Consider the following 26,372-nt stretch of genomic DNA (forward strand, 5'->3'; position numbering starts at 1 on the left):
TATTGAATAACATTTTTATGAAACGAAGTTACTCCTACAGTAGAAAGCTACTTCGGAAACAAATGATAAATTGTAAGAAAAGACGTGCATGGTATATTCATTTCAGATAAATGTTCTAACATTTCTACATTTCCAGAAGTGCCTAACAATAGAAGATGAGGTATGTTTTCTTAAGATGTATGCCTGATGAATAAGAAAGCACCTTGAAGAGAAAAAACTTCAGGACTTTGCGTTGCATGACACGCATAAATGTATAAAATCTTCATCTTCTTTCCTAAATCCACAAAATTGGATTCCAAGAAATAAAAGTGTCCCGTTCCTCTGGATCTTCTTGGATATCTCTTTTCCAGTTTCCTATAGTAAAGAAGATGGTTGATGGTTAAAACAATGCAGAATACATTTAGAGAATGTGTGCTTTACGTGAATCGAATGATGGATTATGCTTGAAATATATATATATATATATATATATATATATATTTATTCAAGCTAAAGATTTTGCTTTTTCATGAAATTTGTTAACTGTTAATTTAGTATTTTACTTTTAAACCGAAACCACATTTTGCTCCACGCTGCTAAGTTTGATTTCTGCTTTCTTTTATTTCATGCTCTTTTTCAACTGAATTTTTCACCGATATCGATACATATAAAGAATAATTTTTATCTTAGGTTGTTCTTTATTCAGAAATATCACGTTAACTTATACCAAAAGATGCGTCTTGAGAAGGACTTTTGGTTTTTCACATTAATAGTCTTCTTAATTATATTATTTTATTATTTGTATATATATATATATATATATATATATATATATATATATATACATAAAAATTGTCAATTTCATACTGTTAGAATTTTCGTTTTAAAATTACGATAAAATAACTTGCTGTGATCTGTCCATCTAATTAACTTTAAAATTTACCATGAAGGTCATTGAACCATTGATTTGAAGCCTTTTACAACTGGTATGGTTAATAAACCATAAATACAAAACTACACAGTTTCTTAACCACTTACAACTAACCTGGATTTTAAAACAGTAAAAAAAAAAATTACTGGTCATTAGAGCTAGGCTTTTAATTAAGTAATGGACATTTAAGTTTGATTGTGGTTGAGTTGTGTTTCTTCAAATGAATCTAGAAATGTGGTTTAATTAGTATATCCGGTTGTTTCCCCTATCGTGAGAGATGAGAAACACTAGACTTTTTTGTGTTAAGCTTCTTTATGGTGATCTACGTGTGAATGAGAATATCGTATTCTAATAATCCATGGTCACAAATTATTGCAGGATGCAGGAAACTCTTCATGTTTTAAAGGAAATAGAGGAAATATTGTAGTTTCAAAGCACGGACTCGAACCCCCGTTCTGACAGTCATTAGATTTACAGATTAGCCTACTCGGTTGTAACATATATTCAGCTGCAAGGAACTTAGTGGCTTCATTGGATAGGTTTAGTTGGTGGTATAAATTTCTGGTTATTTAATCGTATTTGGTGAAAGCAATTAACAAACGGTTTTTTTTAGAGTTAATTGTTTGAATACCATCTTGTTTATGGCTTTTTAACTGTTTTGTTTGAATATGCAAAATAACAAGTAAATAGTTTGTTAATTAGCCATTTTTTTCCGAGAAATTTCTAACCGTAAAAAGTAAAATAAATATCACAATTTTATTCGTCTATATACTGCAATCAGAGCTTGCGTCTGAGTTACAATAAAAAGCTTTCTAGAGTAAAACTATCAAAGAAATGTTGTTTTTAAGCTTAGTTATGATTTGGGCTACTGCATATCTCCTGCATGGTAGTTGAAAAATAAATTCGCTGTTTTTTCTGACTAATAATAGATTCAAAAGAAATTAATAAAGATACTACTTTACTGTGGTATTATGTTTTGCACTGTCCACCGACGGGGAGAAAATTGCTCCAAGACAAGAGATAAAAAACAGGAGAACTCCGGGATCAAGTATTGGGGGAAATTTGCCTTCGTGGAGGACTAATTAGACCAGCATTTGCGTTACATGGAAAGGAATATCACGAAAGCTTTCCATGGCCAGCCTGACTGCGAGAGAACTCCAACCCATGATCCGTCTACTACTGAGGATATTTTACGTAAGCGCTGTGGTCAGTGCAAGCCGGATGCGGAATTTTTATCGACCAGCCATCCCTGGGATTCGAACCTGGTTCACCTCAATGAAAGTCGAACGCTCTATCCCCTGAGCCACAAATGAATATCTGGACAACTAATTGAGATTAAAACAAATCGTTTCTTATAAGTCAAGTTTTTCGAATAGAAATTATAACATATCCGCTGATTTTCTTATTTGCTTATATTTTATAAGAAATTCTTACAACACATTTTACATAAAAGGAACATAATATCTGGAAAATTAACTGAGACTAACTGAACTAGTAACTGAGACCTCGATTATAATAGGTTACACTTAATATTTTATTTCTTACTTTTTTATGCAAAACCATAAAAAAGTTCTTTTTTTTTTTTTTTTTTTTTTTTTTTTTTTTTTTTTTTTTTTTTAGAATCGTTACCGAAAAAAATGCAAAATCTCATGTGCAGCTCAAGATTAACATTTAAGAGCATTACATTAGCATTTTAACATTTAGCTTCCTGCAACCATACAATGACTAAATATTTCAAAAATAATCTGGTCAACCTTTATCCTCATAAAGCTCAATTTCGAATTATTGAAAATATAATGTAACGAAATTTCCTAATGTTAGGATATTTGAAATGATCGGTGATAAATGGTCGCCATTTAATTACTTCGCATTGTTCATTTCATCAATTAATCACGCTAGGAGGACATTATCTTTTTGGCTGTCCCTTAAAACCGAAGTTTATCCTTCAGCGAACCTTTTCATTAGCTGTCAAAATAGTGTTATACATATCTTTTGCGATATAGCTTTAGTTTAATCAATTTTTGTTTACATGTGATGATTGGTATTATTTTCCACTTTAACTTTCTATTCACTGCAAATCATAATGTTCTACATTGAATCATATAAGACTTCGGCAGAAAGTACAACTTATAGTAAAAGATAAATTATTTTATATTTATTCTACTTTTGTATTTTTTTTTCTTTTTCTTAGTACTTTGTATTATCTTTTTTTCTTTTCCTGGACTTCTTGCAAAGCCTTTGGGGTACAGAAAGAGCAAATTTTAGACCTTTGCTTGCTCTCTCCATAGAAAAGGTTTTGTATTATTTTTATGACTTCCGGGGCTGGTACCCCCTGACGACGTCAACTTCGGTTGTCATTATTATACTCTTCATATTTTTCATTGTTTTTTTTCTTTATTTACAATTCGCTATTTTAATTTTATAACTTATTTCATAAGCTTTAACTCTTCAAGTGTTCCGTGAAGAAGTTGTACTGAAATTTTCCTGCTGCATATTGCTTTACGGGTGGAAAAGAAATGCGAAATGGGAGAAAGAAACTTTCTTTTCTTGTAAAAAGAAAGCCTTGAAAAATTCCGTACAAACAAGTTCCATTAAAAAATATAAGTATAGGTAAAACCGTTTTTGTAGCTAAAAACCGGTTTTAAGAGAGGTTACTTAAACTACCATCGTGAAATTAGAAAAACTCTAGCACTAGTTCCGAAAGAGAATAATATTAGATTTTTAAACATTTACATTTTTATTTTGTAAAGAAATCTTATTTTCAGGGTGGTCAATTTATATACTTTATAAGAAGACAGCGAAGATTTAATGTTATAATGTAAAAACAGATGCAAATGATCAGCAAATTTTCGAATAAATAATGTTAAGAAAAAAATCATAAAAATAATTTTTTTTTGAAAATTATTCCATGTATTATTGAGCTAATATATTAAACTCTAATATATTCGCTGCATTCAATTCACCTTTCCCTAAAAAATGATAAGTAACTGACCTACTTATAATTAACACTACTAGAATGTTTGATTTTACTTTAAATTTATTACTTAAATTTTCCAATAAAATTTTATTAATTTAGATTTTTACCATGAAAAAATAATGAATTATAGTTGTCATACTTACGCCCGGTGACTGAGTGGTAGCGCTTCACGCTCCCGTGCCACAGGTCCTGAGTTCGAGCCTCGGGCCGGGCAAGATTGACTCAGCCTCTCATCCCTTCAGTGGGTCGATAAATGATTACCAAGCATGCTTGGGAACTAAACACTGAGGGTTTCGCGCTCGGCTTACCACCTAACATCTGCTCCTGCACCCCAAATCCCAAAGTCAAGAAAACTGAGATGGGCACAGTAGGCCTTGGCCCTCCATGGGCTGTCGTGCCACTAAGTTTAGTTTTAAATTAGTTTAGTAGTTGTCAGACTTATGTAAGGTCATACTTGTATACCTTATACTTGTATTAAAGTTTCCTAAAAGCTGATTATTTTGAGAAATAATTTTATCTCTTTTTTTTCAAAGGCATAGCCTAAAAGCTGAAATTTGTTATAAGGAAGAACCTAACTCTATTAAAAGAGCTGATGATATGAATAGTACACCAAGAAAAAAATTTAAAATACTGCTTATAAAATCAATATTTTTTAGTATTAAATGAAAAAAATAATAAATTCAATTGAATTACACTAAAAAGAATTTAATTAAATCTGATTACTGTGTTAACAAATATATTTCACCCTGAAGCAATTTATTTTCTGTCAAGTAAATTTAAAATAGGAAGATCTATTTTATCCGGAAAAATGGTATTCAAGCATTATTCAATTCCAAGCGTCATGTAGTTTCAATTTCTGGTATGTTTCTTAACAACCATTATTTTCTGGACTGTCTGCTGAATGTAGCTTTTTAATTAAGTGTTGTGAGTACAGTCTAACTAATTTTCTTATAGTTTGTAGTATAAGAAAAGCAATGGTGGACATGAAAAGCAACGGTGGACATCTGGGATCCGCAAGGGGGGAGGAAGGTTGAGGAGAAGGGATAAAAGGGAGAGAAACTTATCTAGACAAGCCATCTAGATGGCCATCTAGACATTGAGACGTTGTTTCAGATGTATTTTTTTTTTTTTCACTAAATCGAAGAAAACCAATTTTACGCTGATAGAACTAATAGTTTTAAGGTTATTTATGTTTCATGTTCGTAAAAAAAATAATAAAAATACACTTTTATGCTTGAAAATGAGAACAAATAAGGTATTATTTCCTACATAAGTGTTTAAAAGTTTTTGTGTATAAAAAGTACAGCTCTGTACTTATAGCTGCACTGGGAAAAAAAGTATGGTCAAAACTACCAGAATATGGAAAAATTTACCGTGTTTCTGACTCTATAGGAACACCAAAAAATCTCGGTAATTTACCTCGTTTTACAGAAACGCTTTGATAATGATTTTGGTAAACTTAACAATAAAATATGATTTTATATTATGCAATAAAATTTAGTAAATGTGGTGAAATCAGGTAATTTTATCATATGTAACCTTAGAGTATGATATAAAAACTACTTAATCGGTTAAATTTACTTTTCTGTTTTGTATTTTTTACTAAATGTGTAAAATAAGAGCTATAATTTTAAAAAACAGTATTTCCGGTAAACCCGTACCATATTAACGTAACCGAATAAATGGTCTAAATACCGTATATTTCGGTTTTTAATACCAGATTTTTTTTCACCGTATATTTAAGCATCTGACTTTGCTATCTAGGCAAGTGAGGTATTGTTTCCTGCGTATTTCTTTTGCACTGAATCGAAAAAGATCAAAAGTAAGTCGTTAGAATTGGTAGTTAGATATTATAAAATAGTTTTAACGGTTTCCTGAGTACAACGTATAATTTTTAACTTATAGCTATTTACGCATCTTATATTGCTATCTAGACAAATGAGGCATTGCTTCTTATGTACTTTTACACTAAAGCTAATACAGCTAAAATTAAATTAATAGAACTAATAAGTTAGAAGTAAATAGATTTTCATTCAGAAAACATATAATTTTTGACTTATACTCTAAGACGATAAAACATTTATATTTCCGAAGCTATTAGTTTCATTGACTGGATTTAGAAACAGTGACCTACTTGTCTAGATAGCAATGACAGATGTTAAAATAGGTAAATGTGCAAAACTATGATTTTCTTCATATACATTTTGAATTATAAATTCCATTGGCTTTGTTTTGATCTCATTTTTATCAGTGTAAAAATATCACGTGAGAAAAAAAACAATATCTCAAATACCGAGAAATAAAATTATAACGCATATAATCAAGCAAAGCTGTAGATTTTATAGGCGAGACATACTTCTTAACTATTGATTCTATTAACTTGAGATTGTTTTTATTCGATTAAATGTAAAGAAAAAATGTAATGGAAATATACCTCATTTGTCTAGATAGCAATATGTGAATTTTTTCCTCTGACTATACTTCATCACGTGATGGAGTCATTTCACACGTGATGAAATTGCGAAATCTATTAATCAGTCATTTTAAGTTTCATTTTATTAACTGAAATATATTCTGTTAAACCTAGCTGCTGAATTTTGAATTTCGTGATTGTAAATATTTTGAAAACTCGGTTTTTCAAAAAGTTAAAAGAATTCGTCTAACCAGAAATTTAAAATTATGCTACTAGACTTAATAGAATACATTTCTGTGAACAAAATAAAACAAAAAATATCTGAAAACTAGAGAGAAAAAGTGAAAAGTGATGATTTTGAACTATCTTTACGATTTATAGGATTATATAACTGCTTTTTTATGCTTTTAATCCTGCTTTCATGAATAGAGATTTGTCAAATTTTGGTTTTTCCTCACATAAATATCGATTCAAGATCTCCAAAATCCAAGTAAGTCGAATATCAAAATTGAATTCCTGAATAGCAATGCATCCCTCTAAACAATTTTTGGTAGGATTTGAAATAGTCTATAATTTGTCCACCTTAGACAAATCAAATATGATTTTCTTCAATAGCGATGCGTCCGCCTAACATTTTTATGTAGGAATTGGAATAGTTTTATAATTTGTCTACCTAACTGTTGCTGTTGTTGTTGTAGTTCATTTACGTCGCACTAGAGCTGCACAGTCGGCTACTGGAGACGGTCTGGGAAACATCACTAAGGATGATCCAAAGACATGCCGTCACAATTTTGATTCTCTGCAAAGGGAATGCCACTCCCGCTTCGGTAGCCCGACGACTTGCGCGAGAAGTCGAGCATTTTACGGTAGAACAGTTTAACGAGGACCAATACCGCACACTCTCGGACCCTTCGTAGACTGACCCGAGCAGTCACCCACCCGCACAATGACCGCAGCCAGTGATGCTTGACTTCGATGATCTACTGGAAACCGTATCTTAACTATCAGTCTTCTGCGGGAGACCTACCTAACTGAAATCAAATATGATTTTCTTCAAAAGCGATGCACCCGCCCAACAAAATATTAGCAATTCTGCTAGGTGGACAGTATATTAACAATTCCGCCTAATTGGAATTGTAAATATTTTTTCCACCTAAATCAAATCAAATATAATTTTCCTCCTGCCCACCTCAGCCCACTTTTTGAATCGATATTACAAACTTAATTCTTAATAATATACCCGTTTTTCTGCTTTGTTGCATTTATTTTAGTATGCTTTAAATCCGGAAGAAATGTTTCATCTAACTAATAATTTGACAAATAGGTACCGCTCACAAACTATAAATTTCCCAAGATAGTTAAGAGCGAAATATTAATAATAACTGCTGTCCTAAAAAAGAAGGCAACTAATACAGGATGTTTATAAAGTTCCGGACCCGTTTAATAACTCATAAAATAATAAAGATAGATTAAAATTAATAACATAAATTATTAGATAGACTCAAAAAGTTTTATGACCCTTGTCAATGAACTTCCACGTGTGCCCCCTTCGTCACACGGAGAATATCAAGTCGATAGTCAATTTCACGCCAGGTAGCGGCAAGCATGTCGGCATTCACAGAGGCTATTGCGGTTGTAATTCTGGCTTTTAGGTCATCAATGTTCGACACGATCCTCCTGTAAACATTGTCCTTTATAAATCCCCAAAGAAAAAAGTCCAGCGGCGTTATATCAGGTGATCTGGGTGGCCAAGGAATTGGACCTCCTCGCCCAATCCATCTTCCTGGAAAATGGTCATTCAAAGAACTACGAACGATGATACCCCAATGAGGTGGTGCACCATCTTGTTGCAAAAAGACATGGGGCTGAAGCTCTTCTAGTGGTGGAAATACGAAGATATCATCGAATACGAAGGTATATTAGGGTATCACCGGGACTTTATAAACACCCTGCATTTCCACAAATGTTAATTTCAAGGTGAGGCATATTTCCTTAGATAAAGCTAAGACACTATGAAAATAGCTATAGATTCCCGAAATACATAAGTGTGTTGTAGTCGTTAAATTGTGTTGTTGTATAACATGACCTGAGTAGTATCAAACAACACAATGAAGAGTGAAGCCGAAAATGGCGAAATTAGCAATGACCTTCTTGCTTAGAACAGCAGATTAATACAATTAATAAAAAACAAGAAACGCTATTATACCTCTCCCAAATTATTTCCACTTATATTCAAGGACTTCAGGACTCTGTTGCGATCAATTACATTTCTAAGGAAACAACCACTATTTGATGTTAAACTGTTGTACGATATGTCTAACTCACTTAACATATGGTTTGACAACAAACTTTCACAGATACTTGAAATTCCTGCATCGCCAATGAGATTGCCACTTACATCAAAACTACTCAAGGTTTTAGACTTTGTTAAAATTTTACACAAATCTGTAATACTGTCATTTGCAAGGTAATTTTTTCTCAATTTAAGTTTTCGAAGATTTGACATTTCTGATAATTTTCCGATTGTGTTCCATGATTCTGCAGAAATCATGCAGCAAGATAAATCTAATTCTTCAATAGTATCTATTAATACCAAATTGTCAATTAAACAAGATATATATTTTGCATTTAAACACATTCCAACTATCGTCACTTGGCGAAGTTTGGCGAAACTTAAAAAGCCCTTGCAAAACCCTTCGAAAATGCTTGAGTTTCTTTTATTAATTGAGCAATCACTAATTATAACAGGAAAGTTGAACAATAAAATTTCTTCCAAGTTTGTAAACATTGGTAATATCTTAGACACGTTACCTACTAATAATAGACTATCATTTATTAAGTTTTCGTCATGGTTTTTTTCGTTTATCACATTAAATTTAAAACCATTGATAGTTAATTTGAGTAGATAATTTCTGAATGGAAAAATAAGGACTTCCAAGTCTTCGTATTGGATTTTTTTCAAAATAAAATCATCCAGTGCATCTTGTACTAAGTGCGAAGCAAACGTGCTCTTCCAATTACAGCAAGATAACCAAAAATCAACGTAACTCCATCCTTTCTCTTCGCACTTTCTTTTCCAAAATGATTCTTCATCGATGAATGAAAAAACAAGATCTGATCTCAAATTCAAAGGCAAATAAGTCATCAATTGTTGCTTCTTATCGGTGGGAAAATTTAATAGAGCATGCTGTGTTTCTACATCTAAATCAAAGAAATGAAATTAAAGGTAATACGCACACTTACAGAAACATGACAACAATAAACATAATAACAATAGGAAACATGATAACAATAACGTTAATAAAAATTTTAAAAACAACATTTCACAAGCAGTTAACAAGAATTTAAATAATTTTTTTATTTTATTTATTTATTTATTTTTAATTTATTTTCATTCTTATTTTTTTTTTTTTTTTTTTTTTTTTTTTTTTGGTGGGTTGGGGAGAGATTGAGATTATAATCCGTAATTTGCTTAATAATTTGTTTTTTTCTTCAAAAACATTTTAAAGTTTTTAAGTAAAATAAAAATAAAAAAATTCTTTTTGAACGATCTATGTTTTACGATCCAATAAGTTTTTTATACTTTTGTTAGAAAAAAATTTCATTTTTCTCATTTTGTGCAGTATGTAACTTTTTACCAACAATTTTACTTGCAATATGCATTATTCATACACATACAACTTACAGGAATTATGAAAGTTATCAATATTTGCTTTAAAATAGCTTTCTTATCTGTATTCAAAAACGCACAAAGCGAGTAAATTAATTTCTAAAACTTAAATAAAAATATGTATTGCACTCAATATTGAAACAAACACATTTCATCACTTGTTTAAAAACTTTATTCGTTTCAAAAACATACAAATTTGAGATTACAGTCAACATGTTTCAAGCGCTTCAAAAACAGTCCCCCATTTTCAAGACTTGCCAGGTGTGGAAAAAAAATCATGCCCAGCAGTCTTGAAAATGGATGCCTGTTCTTGAGATCTCTTGAAACAAGTCGACTATTATTTCCGAGTTGTAAGTTTTTGAAGAGAATGAAGTTTTTAAACAAGTAATATCTTAACGCTTCAGCATCTTGGGATTATTTATTTTAACACATTACATATTTATCAATATTAAAAATTAGCATTTTGATGTTATTTGATTTATTGATTAGATTCCTTTTAACCCTAACAACTTATAATAAATCTCTTTTGCACTTTCCTGCTTTAAAACTTACGTAAAAAAAAGAACGTTTGAACGTAAAAAAGACCGTTAGACAATAACTGGTAGAAAGAAACTTAAACTAAATTATACTGGAAGTAAAAGTTGAGTTGGAATTAATAAATACCCAAGACAAAATTTATGATGGTACCATCAAAGGATTTTGATGGTTTATGTTGGTTTCAACAAGATTCTTGATGGTCCAACATGTTTTGATGGGCACCATCATACAACAATTTCCATCATGGTTTGTTGGTTTTTGATGGACCAACAAATTCCAACATAGCAAGATGGAAAATGTTGCTGTATTGCTATGATGGTAAACCATCAAGTAATGTTGGATTTTTCATGGACCAACAGTAGCCATCATATTATGATGGAATATGTTGTATTCCCTTTATGATGGTCAACCAACATGGTATGTTTACTATTGATGGACCAACAACAGTCATCAAAATATGATGGAAATTGTTGGTTTACATTTATGATGGTCTACCAACAAGTTATGTATATTAATGTTGGCCCAACAATAACCATCATATTATGATGGAATATGTTGTACTCCCTTTATGATGGTCAACCAACATGGTATGTTTACTATTGATGGACCAACAGCACCATCAAAATATGATGGAAATTGTTGGTTTATATTTATGATGGTCAACCAACATGTTATGTATGTTAATGTTGGCCCAACAATAACCATCATATTATGATGGAATGTGCTGTATTCCCTTTATGATGGTCAACCAACATGTAACGTTTATTATTGATGGACCAACAAGATCCATCAAAATATGATGGAAATTGTTGGTTTATATTTATGATGGTCAACCAGCATGTTATGTATGTTAATGTTGCCCCAACACTAACCATCATACTAAGATGTATTATGTTGTATTCCCTTTATGATGGTCAACCAACATGTTACGTTTATTATTGAGGACCAACAAGAGCCATCAAAATACGATGGAAATTGTTGGTTTATATTTATGATGGTCAACCAACAAGTTACGTATATTAATGTTGGCCCTACAATAACCATCATATTATGATGGAATATGTTGTATTTCCCTTATGATGGTAAATCAGCATGGTATGTTTACTAATGATGAACCAACAACAGCCTTCGAAATATGATGGAAATTGTTGGTAAAAAATAGTTATTGCAAATAATAGCAATAATTATTTTCATTAAGGTGAATTTGAGAAATATAGAACAATTAGGCCTTATATCAGGACTAATAAAGTTAAGAAATATTCATTCATAAAATTTTTATGTGTACGTGAACTGCTTGAGCTTTGTGTGTGACATTTTACTGAAAGGTTTAAAGTTGTTATTTAAATTACTAAATATGTGGTGAAAGTATTCTTATGAAAGTTAAAAAATAAATGGTTATTGCTATTTAGAAACACAAAACAATGAGGCACACGTTGGGTTTAACTTAATTAAGAAAAATTTAAATAAGATAAAATTTTTATTCGCGTGAGTTATAGTCGAATATAGTCTTGTGATATTTTGCAATATGGTAGAAATTTGTGGTTTTAATTGCAAAAAATGTAATAATATGTTGTTAAAGGTTAAAAATTAATAGTAACTGCAATTGATAACATTAATTTGAATTTTAAATTCAGAAAATAATAAGGCTTCATATCAATATTGATGAGATTAAAAAAGATTCACTCATATGGGTACACGACTGAGAAATTATGAGCACGTGTAGTATTTGAGCATCGTCTCGCGGCATTTTATTGAATGCTTAAAGGTTGTGGTTTAAATGATCAAACATGTGGTGAAATTATAACGAAGGGTTTAAAATAAATGGTTATTGCAATTCATAACATTATGGAGAATATTAGAAACACCAAACAAGAAGGCTACATATCAGGATTAATTAAATTAACATAGATTCAAAGAAGATAAAGTTTTTATTCACACGTGCGGTATAGTCGAACATATTTTTATGAAACTTCACGATAGGGTCGAAAGTTGTAATTTTAATAGCAAAAATCATAGTAATATGATGTTAAGGGTTTAAAATTTATATTAACTGCAATTAATATCTATAAGGTAAATTTAAATTCAGAAAAACAGTAAGGATACATATTAGTATTAATATGATCAAAAAAGATTTATTCATATGGGTATACGACTGCGAGATTAAATTATGAGCATGGTTTGGTAATTGCAATTTAATTACCATTTACATAAATGGTAATTGCAATTCAAAACATTATGGTGAATTTTAGAAACACAAATCAAGGAGGCTATATATCAGGATTAATTAAGTTAAAAAAGATTCACACGTGCGTTAGTTTTATTCACACGTGCGGTATAGTCGAACATATTCTTATGATACTTAACAATGGGGTTGAAAGTTGTACTTTGAAATGCTAAAAATGTAGTAATATGTTGCTAAAGTAGTAATAATATGTTGCTAAATGTAATAATATGTTACTAAAATATGTTGCTAAATGTAGTAATGATAGTAACTGCAATTAATATCGTAAAGGTGAGGTTTAAATGCAGAAAATAATAAAGCTACATGTCAGGATTAAGTTAAGAAAGATTCATTCATATAGGTACACTAGTGATAGATTAAATTTTTATGTACACGTGCACTACTTCAGCATTGTCTGGTTACTGAAAGGTTAAGACTTGTGATTTAAATTATTTAACATGTGGTTATTGCAATTAATAACATTATGGCGTTTTTAAAAAATACAAAACAGTAAAGCAACATATCAGAAATAATTAAATTTAGAGGATTTAAATAAGATAAATTTTTTTAGAAATTCTGCAATTTGTATAAAAGTTCTATTTAAGGTTAAAAATAAATAGTTATTAAATATAATAACATTGAGGTAGATCTTCAATTTAGAAAAAATTATACGTATTCACAGAAATTAGAACGATTCGTGGATTTAAGTAAACGAGTGATAGATTAAATGAGAGGAACAAAAGCCGTTATTTGTACTTTTTCTTAAATCGTGCATATTCTAGTAATATTTTACAACGGCGTGGAAATTTACTATTATAATAAATAAAAATTATTATATATATTGCTTTGGTTGTCGTAGGTCATTAAAGTAAGGGCTGTGTGATTGTACTTGTTTTCCAGTCACACAATCTAGGGCCTAGAATTTAACTTCTGCCACATCCATACATCACACCCATTTATATGGCGGAACCCATTCATAAATCCAATCATTCATTCACGGATCCTAATTTTGACCTGAACCAGAGAGCGATCAATCTCCATTCCAGTACCCCCCACCCCCACCCCAGAGATTTAATCTGTTATGAGATCATGGAGAACTTTGTGACCCAACAGATTTAACTTTCAACTGTCACCATTTATTACACGGGGAGTCTTCGAGGGATGGATTCAAATTCCCGTTCTCACGACCGTTAGTCCAGCACCTTGCCAACTAGGCTATCCCGAACTATTATATAAATGAAATAATATTTAGTAATTGCAATGATTAATATATTGAATTTTAAAGTTGCTAAGGAGTAGGTAAAAACTTAAAAAATACTTATTAAATTTATTATTTAAGTATTTTGATGGTGATGTAAACACACAAAATAACTCTGAATAACTTTCGATCTAATGATAGGATTTTCAGATTATAAATTTTCTCTATATCCCTGTACCCATGGTATAGCTAAGAGACCGAATACAAGACTTTCGATTCCTCCGATTTTACGAGATTGTACATGGCATGTACTCTCGGAGGGTCTTGGCTGAGTCAAGGATCGAACCCCGAAAGATATTTTAATAGAAAATGAATTTAAAAAAAAACACTTTATATTGCTTTGTTAAAATTCCAGAGTATACTTTAATTTCTCACAATATACATTCGACCCTGCGTCAATCGCAATCAGGAGTGCAGTGTGAATGGTAGTTAAGTGTTCTTTTCAAATTTTGCGTTTGGGGTGAGCAGCAAAATATCAGCTCAACTTCTTATTGTTTGTTGACTGTTCACCCTCGTGAGGGTTGCAATCACGTAAGTTTTTATAAAATTATTTATTCTTTTAATTATTATATTTTCAGTACCTTTTCTTCTAGATAATTTATAGGGGATAGTTCCGTATAGTGATCTGTCGTACCAACTGCAATTGCCAAGGTACCAAGTAGATTTTAAACTTGTTAATGTTTTCAAAAATAACACGTAGATGTTTGCCCGGGGATGTCTATTAGTAGGACTGGGCGATATAAGAAATTTTATATCGTGATGCATCGTCAGTTTTGCATCGCGATATAGTATTTTTGAAATTCATTTACTTGTAAGGCGCAGAAAGTCGGATTTCTATCAAAACTTCATACTCAGATTGATTTAAATCAATTTATGAATTTGATGTATATGTTTTACTTAAGAAAGATAGGATTTTCTAAAAATGATCGCACAAATAACGAAAGATTTCTTAGTTTAAAAATCAATAATAAAAAAATTAATAAAATTGAAATTTATCAATATATTTACCTAACAATATAGAAAGAAAATTCAAAAAATAAGTTCGTGAAAAATTATTTGTATGCTTAAAACAAAGTGCTAAATAAATTACACAAAATAAAGCACTTTTAAAACAACACTACTTTTTGTCATTATTATTTCAAATAAATAATAAAGTTAAATTGAATAATTACCGAATTCTGAACGAAAAAACAAAGTAAGGTTTAATTTCTTAAAAATAAAAACAAAAGAATTATGATATTCAATAATATAATCAAGTGACAATATTGAAAGAAAATTAAAAAACATGATTATACTCTTTAATAAAACGAAGTGCTAAATGATTTTAAAAAAAGAAGTCGTGGAAAAATAAGTTTTGTTATAATTTTATTTATAAAAATGAAAACAACTAAAGATTTATAAATTTAAAATCAGTAATAAAAACCCATTAAATTATTATTTTATCCAAAAAGTCTTTAATAACTTAAAATAAAGTAAAAAATAGCCTAACAAATTTGACTACTTTTTAATTTAATTCTTTATGGGCACCTTAAATTAGATTTCCGTTTGTAATAAATTTAATAATGTAAAATAATACTTAAACATATAATATCAAAATTAATTTTCACATTTAAAAATAAAAAAGAGCTTTGTTTAAAAAAAAATGTACCTAATTAATACAGAAACACTTCTTTATATATTCTTTTCAATAATAGATTACGTTCAGAACAAGGTAACGACGGCGATTACCAAGTCTGAAGTAATCTACAAGAAACGATCAAATCACGGCAAAGAAGAAAAAAAAGTAAGAGATGCGGAAAAGAACATGTGAGATCACGATATATGTTCTCAAAACTGATTCTGATTCTACCGCTCAGCAATCAAGGCCGTTTCAATATAACGATACGTACATCGTCTTTCCCAGCGCGAGTTGTCATCGAAACGTAAGAGATCTTTGCGTGTCTTGTATCGCTATATCGGATTTCTGATGCATCGCCTGGAACGAAAGTCACTGTATCGGCCTGTCGATACAGGCGTTAAATCAAAATGTCGCAATATATCGATTAATGGCCCAGTCCTAGCTATGAGTTATACCTTTCGAGTTGGTCCCTTTCAGTGATGTTTTTTTTTTTTGTTTCTCTCGGGACACTGCCCGGAAATTTCAAGACTTGGCGATTATACCCACAGATCATGGTACGGAAATCTCCATTTATTTTTATTCTTTACCTCGTGTAAAAGTGCAATGTTTATTAAAAAATTATGTGGAACTCGAGCTATAAATTGGCTGGGGACAAATCATAAATTCTATTATTATTTCATCTACCATCAGTATTCTCCCTAATCGTTTTTTGAAGGCTCTGCCTGAACTTTGGTACCAATAAATCAACCCCTTTTCATAAAAATAAACCGGTATCAATTCAGATTCTATCTAACCGCTATCTATTCCCTAATTTATTCAGATTCAATTTTGAAAACAATTGATTCATTGTTTAAAATAAATATTAATTAAACATTGATAAAATTATCTGTCTTCAGAGGTCTGTCCAAGCCAAATTTATTACCGTTCAGGGGTACCTTCAACAATTCAACTTCAAAACAGTAGTTTCACAAAATACTTTTTCTTAAAATTTTGTTTTTGTGTCTCATACGAAATGATAAATCCATAATTTTATGTTGATTTTTTAATATAATTTGTAATTTTCACTAAATATATCTAAATTTTCACGAAACAGGTACCTCTCAGAAAAACCTAGACAGTCCCTTGGTCTTTAACATAAACAGTGGGAATTAAAATAAATAAATTTTTTATTGATGTTATCGTAAAGATATTTGTAACATAGAAAATGATGGATAAAATAATTGTGATTAATGCTGTTGAAAGTCTTTTGAATTTAGTCTCTGGTGTAAGATCGTCACTCAGAAGCGAATGCAATTGCCGTACGCAAACACTCGGTGCATATGGCAAAGTTCCAAAATCCTGAACCTCCGTTGCATGGAAAGACATATGTTCATGCGTCTGACTGAATCTCACGAGATAATCTCTTCTGAGATTGAAATTCGAAAGGGGTTTAGGTAGCCCAAAGTGTTGCAATAAGGCTTTGTGTCCCGAATCTTAGAATTAAGTCGCTGAGCACGTAACTTTTGAGACTAAATTTTAAGACTGGTATCCTACAACACTAGTGATGCTCTATACATTAATAAGCAATTTTGTTTTTCTTTCATTTTATTGTTATGATCTTCTGTTTTCCCAATCTTTTTTGATAGTTTGATGTGAGCTTTTTTGTTATCCATAATGCACACATCTATATTATGTAAAGCAGTTAAAGATAAAGTATCTAACAATTAAACTACTTTAAATTCACTCCTGCTATTTTATCAATTGTATGAAGGACAAATGTTCTGATAGCGATACCCATATTCACATTTTTGTTTATATTCTGTAAAGTGACTGAAAATTTACTACAATTTTAAGATTATTTATTACCATTTTATTATCCTTATACGAGCGTAATTTGCTGAAAATTGTTGTAAACATAAATATTTCTTTTAAAATGTTCATTCCATTCTAAACAAGGTATTTCGTATTTAGGGCAACAAAATGCAATTTATTTTTTTCTATTAATTGACTTTCTTTTCAGTTCATTACTTTGGATGAGTTAAAAGGAACATTTAAACGTAGAATCTGTTGATCATTAGGATTTCATTTCCATTCATCTGTTTGAGAGGATGGGTAAGTTTTGTTAGTGCAAAAAATAATCATTTTCATTTTAAAATTTAGTTAGAATTAAGAAGCTTTTTTAATTTTTCTTCAATTAAATGGGTAAACTTCTTTTTATAATGTCTAACTTTTATTTCATAACTATTTTTATTTCATAATCTGGAGTGATTTTTGTGTATCTAAAAATATCAAACTCGAAACTTTCTAAAATATACTAGATCCTGGAAAGCACTTTGTTTACAAAAATTAAAAAAACCTGAAGTAATTAAGGTTTAAAAATAAGGTTTCCAATTTTCTTGTCGCCATCGTACTTGTGAATCAGAATTTTGATATCTGACATAAGTATTAATTTGAGTTTTTGCATAGCATTAAGAGTTATTTGGAAAATTTTCAAAAAATTGCAAATCACAGTCACATAGTGGTTCGGGCCAAAGCTGTAGCGTTACTGAAGCCTCATTTCATTTCTAATAATTTATTAGAAATGAATTATTATGTTTTTGTTTCTCAGTATTCAAAATGATTTTTAAACTAAGATTTTTAAAAAAATGTTGTGCGTTTTTTGTAGCATTAGAAACAAAAAGAAAATTCTGTTAAAGAAATTATAAGCTGAGTCAAACGCTTGACATTTCTTTTGGAAATAAATATTTTTAATGTGTCCTATTTTTTCTTACTGTTGTCACTAACACTGCTTTTAGTTTTTTTTACTTATTTTGTCTTTTAAAATTTTCTTGAAAAAGTCGAATGTAGTGACAATTTTGTCACCAGATAATTAGTTGAATATTTTGTATTTAGTTAACTGATCGTTTGCTTTTTTGTTAGAGTCTTCGTTTAGGACAACCTTATTATTTTATTACTAATAATTTTTGTAGCATTGAAGTCATTTTTCCGGCTTACTGTTATGGACTTAAGAATTTGTATTTCTAAGACTTCATAATTTGTTAGAAATTTAATCTTGCAAAAATTAACAAACTTAGTAAGAATTGCATCTCACATAATGGACATAATTATACAATGAAAACCTCTCAGGAGAGACCATTCTCTGTTCCTCGATAAAATGGACTTGGGAATGGAGGTTGGTCGTTCTTAGTGGTGTTACCTTCATCGACTCAAAGTTACGTGATTTTTCGCAAACAATTTTAATTATAGACTGTCATTCTCTTGGTATTGAAATGTTCCTTGTGTTGATGTCGTGAAAACTGGATGGGTGAATAAAATTTTACGTTAATAGAAATTATCCCTTCTAATATAATTATGTGTGAAACGAAATGTACCAACTATGTATGGTGTAGTTTTTTTAAATAAATAAAAAATTATGTTTTTAAGTTAGCATTTAATTTTTTTTTTCTTCATAAAAATCAGCTGTAAAAGATGATAAGGGATTTGTTTGTTTGAGATGCTGAGTTTTTTCCAATTGACTTTTTTTATATACTTAAAATAACTAAAAGTAATCCAACAAAAATTACTGATTAATCAAAAATAAATCATTCAACTCTGATTACTAAATTATCGTCTTTAGTGCAATTTGACTACAACATGAAGTTGTAGATATCTGAGAGATCATCAGAAATAATTCTTTAAATAAAAAGCAAGCAAATATTTAGAATACATTTTAAACTACTTATTTGTTTTGATATTTTATTGTGTTTCCTTACTTGACCTTTTCCTCATCTTGTGCAGAGATTTTGCCTAATTGCTGGGAGAGGTTTTTATGGTCTCTGCTAAAGTCCATGGAAAAAATACCTTGCCTCCCTAAAGTGGTTGTAAATAGAGTTCGCTACATAGAGGTGATCTTTCCTGGAGGTTTCACTGTATATGGCATTTTAATGCAGGGCAACAGTTTTATTAAACAGATGTAGAATTGTAATTTATTGATGTTTAATCTTTAACTTTCTTCCAAGCAATAGCAATAATTATACCTATTATTTTCATATATTCAACAACTTTTAAGAAATGTGTTTTAAGATTACATTTCGTCCGTTAAATTTCTATCTTATTTAAAATAGGACACAGTTGTAAAAGCTTAAATATTATATTTTATTTTTTCCATCGAAAATAATTTTTCCTAATTGCTAATATTTATTGAAGAATAGTTAATGTATAATTTATTTTATAGTAATTTTATTTATTTATTTTTGAATAAGAGAGAAATCATATTTTTCTACTGTTAAACTTCTAATTGTTTTGTTTACTGATTACTTTTTTGCCTTAAAACAATTTTCCCTTATAAATTTAACACTAGAAAGACAAAAGAAGCCAAATTAACCCCTTTCTCTTTTTTTTTTGGTTTCTCTATAATAGACAATTACAGTCTTTTTTTTTTATAATTTAATTCTTCATGCATTCAGAATTCCTTGAAACTCCCAAAAAGCATTTTATTACTTTACTTGTACCATTTGTAAAGTTTTTTTTATGCAAAAAACATGTACTTTCCGTAAACATAATTTTATTATACCACACTTGTCCATCTGCCGTTCATTTACAATAGCTGTGCTATGAAAGCCAATACATTCTTGCTTTCATTTGATTTTTTGTGATTAAATCCTACTATTTCACATGGTCAATAACTATCTGTATTATAAATTTTGCCCTTATGTAGCTGAATGAAAATGTGGGTTTGATATAATGTATTTTTATAATGTTAAAATTCAATGGTACCCACTGAAACATTGTTAATAGTTGACAAAATTTTCTAGTTCTGAATATTTAAGATTTTTTAGTTCAGTAAAAAAAAGGTGTTAGAATGGTATGATGTAAGTGATATCAAAACTAAAATAGCCTTAGCAGATGGAGGCTGCACATGTGGCCTCATAACGAATCAGGAATCGTTTTTGATTGCATTACTTACAGAGGCCTTTTTTGAGTTAAAATGTTTAATAAGTAAACATTTGGCAAAAGAAAACAATTTTACTTTTGGTTTTAGGAGAGAATTTCCAATAAGTTAGGATTGAAAAAAAATTAAAGAGATGCTGTACTTGTTCATTCAAACACTAACTTACTGAAAGTGCTGAGTATTTCTGACCTTCCATAAATTGTTCCAATTTAAGTGCTTATTTAATCATTCATGCCTTAGCAATATAGAAACATGTTAAAAATACAGTGTTTAGTTTAATCAAATATTTTCATTAACTAATTAGAATGAAATACCACAGAATTTCAATGATCAAGCCTATAGTATATTTTTATTAAATAATTATATTAAGATTTTGGATGTCTAATCACTAACCCCCTCAGTCTTTTTAAGGTATACAGCAATGTTCAGTTTTTCTAGTATTAAAAATTATGCAATATTTTCATCCAGGACTATATTTATTTTATATGTTTTCATTATTATTACAGGATTGTCAACTTTCTACGCTTTTTTTTCCAAATATTTATTCTAGTGCTACATAAGTTTATGTTTTAGGATATTATTTTCTATTTATTTTAGCCAATTTTCCATGCCAATTCTCATAAATTCATTCATTTGCAATGAGATTTTGTTCTAGGTCTTTTGTTTTAAGGCTGTTGGCAAATTTAACAAAAATTTTTAAAGCTTTGATTTTTAAATGTCCACCACTTTATAAAATATTTTTTAAAATGCGTATAAGCTGGCAGACCTGTTATTATTTTCAGCATAAAAATAAGCAAACAGCTACTGTCATTTGTTTATCTAATGTGTTTTAATTTGGTTTTTTTTATTTTGCAGTTATAATTCGAGAATTTATGGGAATAAAGTTCATCAATATTGTATATTGAAATTCAACATTTATGTATGTCAAATACTTTTGTAGATTATATGTGTAAAAAAAATTATTAAAAGTACTATAAATGTATTAAATGTATTTAAATAAATGTTTTCAATTTACATGTTTGTCTTTATTTATCAAAATTCTATTTTTTGAAATCTATTATATATTTTTTGTAAATTGTACTTATAAACTATAGGAAATTTTTTTTCCTCTTCAATCTTAATGTTAAATTAAAAATAAATTATGGAATGCTATCTTGTTTTAAATGTAGGAAAAAACTTTCTGTAAGTTAGGGTCCGCCAAATGATTAGAGTCTCAAGCTTTAATTTTGCTTAATTTAATTTCAATATTATAATGAAACTTCTACATAATCATAGCCGATATTGACATAGTATTCCATACAAAAAAATTTTTTTATATATTATTTTCAAATGTAAATTGGACTAACATAAAGATGTTCGAATCATGCTTATTAAAAAATACATGGATTGTGGCGAAAAGTTATGGTTGTAACCAGCCAATTTTGTTTGCGATGTACTTAGTGGTTCACCATAATGAAAACAGCAATATATATTGGTTTTTTATGTACCAACAAACAAGCTGAAATATGGGTAATGGCTAGTCTTCAAGAATTAGTAGAATAGTATGATCATCAAGAATTAGTATGATTGTTGTTGGAATTCGTTCATTTGTGTTTTGTTAAACCATGGAGCAAAGTTGGATTAGCTCATATCTGTTCAATATAGGTTGTTCCAAATTCTAATATGAAGTGATGGTCTATATTGATGGTACCAAAGAATAAAATGGTTTTTTTGTGACATTAAGTTGGAAACCATCAACACACGTAGGTTTTCTAACATGGGGTGATGGTCAGTTTTGATGGTGGCAGCAGAAATTAAGCTGGTTTTTGATGGAATGTAAGTTGGAAACCAACAAAATATGTTGGTTCCTGATTATTTTTTGTGTTGGACCATCAAAAAATACCATCAAACCATGTTGGTTTTTGATGGATTGTTTTGTTGGATTATTGAAAAATACCATCAAAATATGTTGGTTCCTGATAAATTTTTTTGTTGGACCATCAAAAAATACCATCTAACCATGTTGGTTTTTGATGAATTTTTTTTTGTTGGACCATTGAAAAATTCCATCAAAATATGTTGGTTCCTGATAAATTTTTTTGTTGGACCATCAAAAAATACCATCAAACTATGTTGGTTCTTAATGGATTTTTTGTTGGACCATTGAAAAACACCATCAAACTATGTTGGTTTTGTCTATGTTGGCCCAACATAAATTTGTTCCAATTCCTAATATGAGGTGATGGTCAGTCTTGTTGGTACCATCAGGAATTAAGATGGAATATAAGTTGAGACCAACAACATATGTTGGTTCCTGATTAATTTTTAGGTTGGGCTATCAAAAACTACCATCAAACCATGTTGGTTCTTGATGGATTTATTTGTTGGACTAACGGAAAATACCATCATACTATGGTGGTTTTGTTCATGTTGGTCCAACATAAATTTGTTCCAATTCCTAATATGAGGTGATGGTCAGTCTTGTTGGTACCATCATAAAATATGATGGTTTTTGATGGAAATTCATGATGGTTACCATCATATTCATGTTGGTCCATCAAAGAAAAACCATCATAAAATTTGTCTTGGGTAAAAATGAAATGTACAAAAGGACAATTTTAAAGATTATAATGGGAGCCTAAGCCCCCTGTTCGTTTCAGCTCTCCAACCCGGATGATTGCTTTGCAATAATAGTTGTTTCTTTTCATGAAAGTTTCTCTACAATTGTTGAAATTATTCACTTAAAATATAAGTACAAGAATTCTGCTCTTCTGATTGTTCTCGCTTATTCCCTCACTTTCTACAACCAACATTTTTATTTCTTTAAATTAAATCTTTATTTTGAGTCCCACTTTGATTAGTTAATGGCATGAGAGATTTCGATTGATTCTATTTCCCATAAGATCTATTAGTGCAGGGATTTCCGACTGGCGGCCCGGGGGCCGCATTCGGTCAGCGAAGCCTTTTTTTTTGTGGCCCGAAAACTAAATTTATTGGCGGACAATTTTCGTAAAAAGTCTATATGGGTTTAAAATACTTTTCTCGTTAATAAAAACCTAATTTCTTCGTTTCTGTGAAATTTAACATACCAACTGTGCAAAAAAAATTTATTTATCAGGTTTTGCATCCAAAAAAATGTTTATTCAAATACAAAAATAATCGTGTATGTTGCTCTTTTTTATTTCATTTTTTTGTATTTTGTGAATATAATTTGAAATGTGCGTATCAGAAATTTTCTCGAAGGAATTCTCCGATTTAGCTTTTTGAAACCACTCATTTTGGACGAAAATATTCACACACACATTTGTAAATTTTAAATTTCAAATGTCAATATTTATTCTCTAATGGTTGCAACAGACAAACCTCAATTTTCTCATTGAACACTTTGTGTGCTACTATGTAAATTTTAATATCAACCTTTTTAAAGTTTTATATCTTAACAATTAGATATCTGTTGCACATTAATTGTTTAATATATAGGTGCACATTAAAGTTACTGTAGCCCGAATTTTTAATATTTATTTAATATTTTTAAAAATATTATTAATAACAATTAAATATTTTTAAAAATCTACTTCTTACTTTAATTCGTAATTCAATACTTTTGTTTTGTACAACTTGGTAAAAATCTGACAGTAATATTTAATGTTCCTTCAAACATAAAAGAGTCCTACATAAAATTTTGATAAAGTTGCGGCCCGCCATTTGATTTGTGTTTTTAATTGTGGCCTTGTGGCCCCCGCCCTCATGTAAGTTTGAAACCCCTGTACGAAGCTAAATATTTCTTGCTTTGTTTTCACTTTATTAAAATAAAATTTTAAATTAAAGATATGTTGTTATATCAAATTTGGAGTGGGAAGTTCACTTCCGCAATTTAATATTATCGTTTACCAAACAGCCTGACATATTGAATACAATTTGAGCATGTGGTCGTTAAGTTTTAAATCATATAACGAATCTCTTTACAGTAATTTTTAATAAAATATTAATTTCATTTACACCAAAAAATAATAATTGGAAAAAGGTTACTAAATTTAGACAGCAGTTTAAATAAGTTTTTCTTATAATGTAGCCTAATAGTATAATTTCTTGTTTATTAAAGTAATAGAATAACATTATAATAAAGAAACAACTTTTTTAGTTCTAAACTCTTAATTTAAAAAGTAATCAAAAGAAAGCGTAATAATAGCCGAATTAATTAATAAAAATATTTTACAGGATACAAAAATATTTTACAGGAAAATAATACCTTTTTGTCTTTTATTAATTTTATGCTGGTGATAATGAAAAAGATATGAAAATTTATATGGGAAAACTGGATCCTACCATGTGATTTTAAGGCCAATAAAAAAGTAAGGACTTAAATGGAAACATTAACTTTTTAAATATAGTTAGAAATTTGAAAGACAAAAAATCTAAAGTATAATATATTTTTAAAAAAAACTCTAAGCTGTACTACTAAGGAGTTATTCATCTTACCCGAGAGTTTCGAAGTAATCACAAAATTACAAATGTCGATCAGCTTTTGTGCACTAATTACTGATTTTGTATCAGAGCCAGTAATAAAACGATAATCCATTTTAAGGTAGTAACAATATTTAATGTAAAATATGAAATATATTAAAAATAAGTGGAAAAAATTTCCTTGATATTCTTTCCATTAAAAAAGAAGGAGAAATAGCTTAAAACTAAATACTAATCTTACTGCTGTACAAATTTGAAAATTCGGATACCGAAACCACAACAAACAATAATAAACAGACGAAATTATTGCAATGAAGGCGAAATTTTAGAAACAGAAACTGGCAATTGAAGTCAGAAACGTGTGCGCGGTTGGATTGCAGAGCCGTTTAAACCGCAGAAACAGGGGAAAGATCGTGAATAAAACTTGTAATGAAAATAAGGGCTAGAAGTCCCAAAATATAGTTAAAACTTCCTGAAGTTAATAGAGATAAATGAGATCAGGGAGATAATTTTAAACAAGTAAAAGGTAAAGTATAAAATTCTCTCATTAGAGTGTAGGCGCATATGCTCATCCCAAACAAACCAAACTGTACATTTAAAGACACCCAAATCTTCAATTAAAAAGTTTGCTTGTACCGATGCGTCGAACCTACTGTGGGACAAAAATCACGTGATCATCTGGGCTGCCATTTTGTTTCGTATTGCTGTCGTGTCTAAAATTACAGTATTTTTTTCTCAATTATTATTTAAAAACGCATTGATTGCAGTTAAATTCATCGCTCTGATATTATACTCACTTCTCGTGCTCTGATTATCAATCCTCTTGTTACTTCGTTGAGACACCTAGTTAAATTAGGTTTTATTTACATTCATCTGTAATCAGCTGTGAGTTTTGTTTTTTCACAATAAACTAATTATTTTAAATCATTGATTAGTCTAAAAACTTATAAATAAAAATCGATACATTGCTTCCCGTTAAACCATCATTATATGTTTGATTATCATCGATTATTAATTACAATATTGAACGGGTATAATTAATAGCGATTTCCTGTCCTACCTTGTTTACTTTTAGTATTTTTGTTAAATTTACGTTAACTAATTACTTAAATAAAGGTATTATAAATACTTACTTAAGAAATGCAATTTTCTGTACTTATTCTTAATATATGTACTAATTAATATTACGATCTGTATTTAAGTAAATATATGCCCCCGTTAAATCATGTAATTATAGAAAGGTTTATTTATATTAATTAGTTATCAGCAAAGAGCTTCTTTTTTTTTTTTTTTTTTTTTTTAGTTAGACTGATTAGTGGAAATATCAATTCACCAACTTATTAAATACTGGTCCACTTAACAACCAACAACCATATACGTTATTAGGATTGAGGGATTAAAATTAATTATAACTTT

General features: G+C 29.6%; 2 protein-coding genes and 1 long non-coding RNA gene across 5 annotated transcripts in view; 2 read left to right on the forward strand and 1 right to left on the reverse strand.

The window, feature by feature from the left end:
* On the reverse strand, positions 1-25,269 carry LOC107447305 (uncharacterized). Its single transcript, XM_087161038.1, has 3 exons — positions 24,972-25,269; positions 8,507-9,501; positions 1-354 (listed from the first exon to the last, which is right to left on the reverse strand). The coding sequence occupies exons 1-3, from the start codon at positions 25,069-25,071 to the stop codon at positions 220-222; spliced, it is 1,230 nt and encodes a 409-aa protein (XP_087017164.1). The 5' UTR covers positions 25,072-25,269; the 3' UTR covers positions 1-219.
* LOC147810944 (uncharacterized) lies at positions 14,445-21,527 on the forward strand. Its single transcript, XR_015433041.1, has 3 exons — positions 14,445-14,517; positions 17,604-17,695; positions 21,369-21,527. It is a non-coding gene; the product is annotated as an uncharacterized LOC147810944 (long non-coding RNA).
* A 39-nt stretch (positions 25,270-25,308) lies between the features above and the next one.
* Positions 25,309-26,372, forward strand: part of Gyf (GIGYF family protein Gyf) — a 50,640-nt gene continuing 49,576 nt past the window's right edge. Inside the window, exon 1 of one of the 3 annotated variants that reach the window (XM_087161036.1) lies at positions 25,309-25,482. The gene's annotated coding sequence lies outside the window, so the exon portion shown is untranslated. Of the gene's footprint in view, positions 25,483-25,561; positions 25,842-26,372 lie in introns of those variants that run through there. The other 2 variants (XM_087161035.1, XM_087161037.1) reach the window with 2 other exon arrangements.

Source organism: Parasteatoda tepidariorum, chromosome 4 (genome assembly GCF_982258835.1).
Source record: "Parasteatoda tepidariorum strain Cologne lab strain chromosome 4, Ptep-v5.0, whole genome shotgun sequence".
NCBI lineage: Eukaryota > Metazoa > Arthropoda > Arachnida > Araneae > Theridiidae > Parasteatoda > Parasteatoda tepidariorum.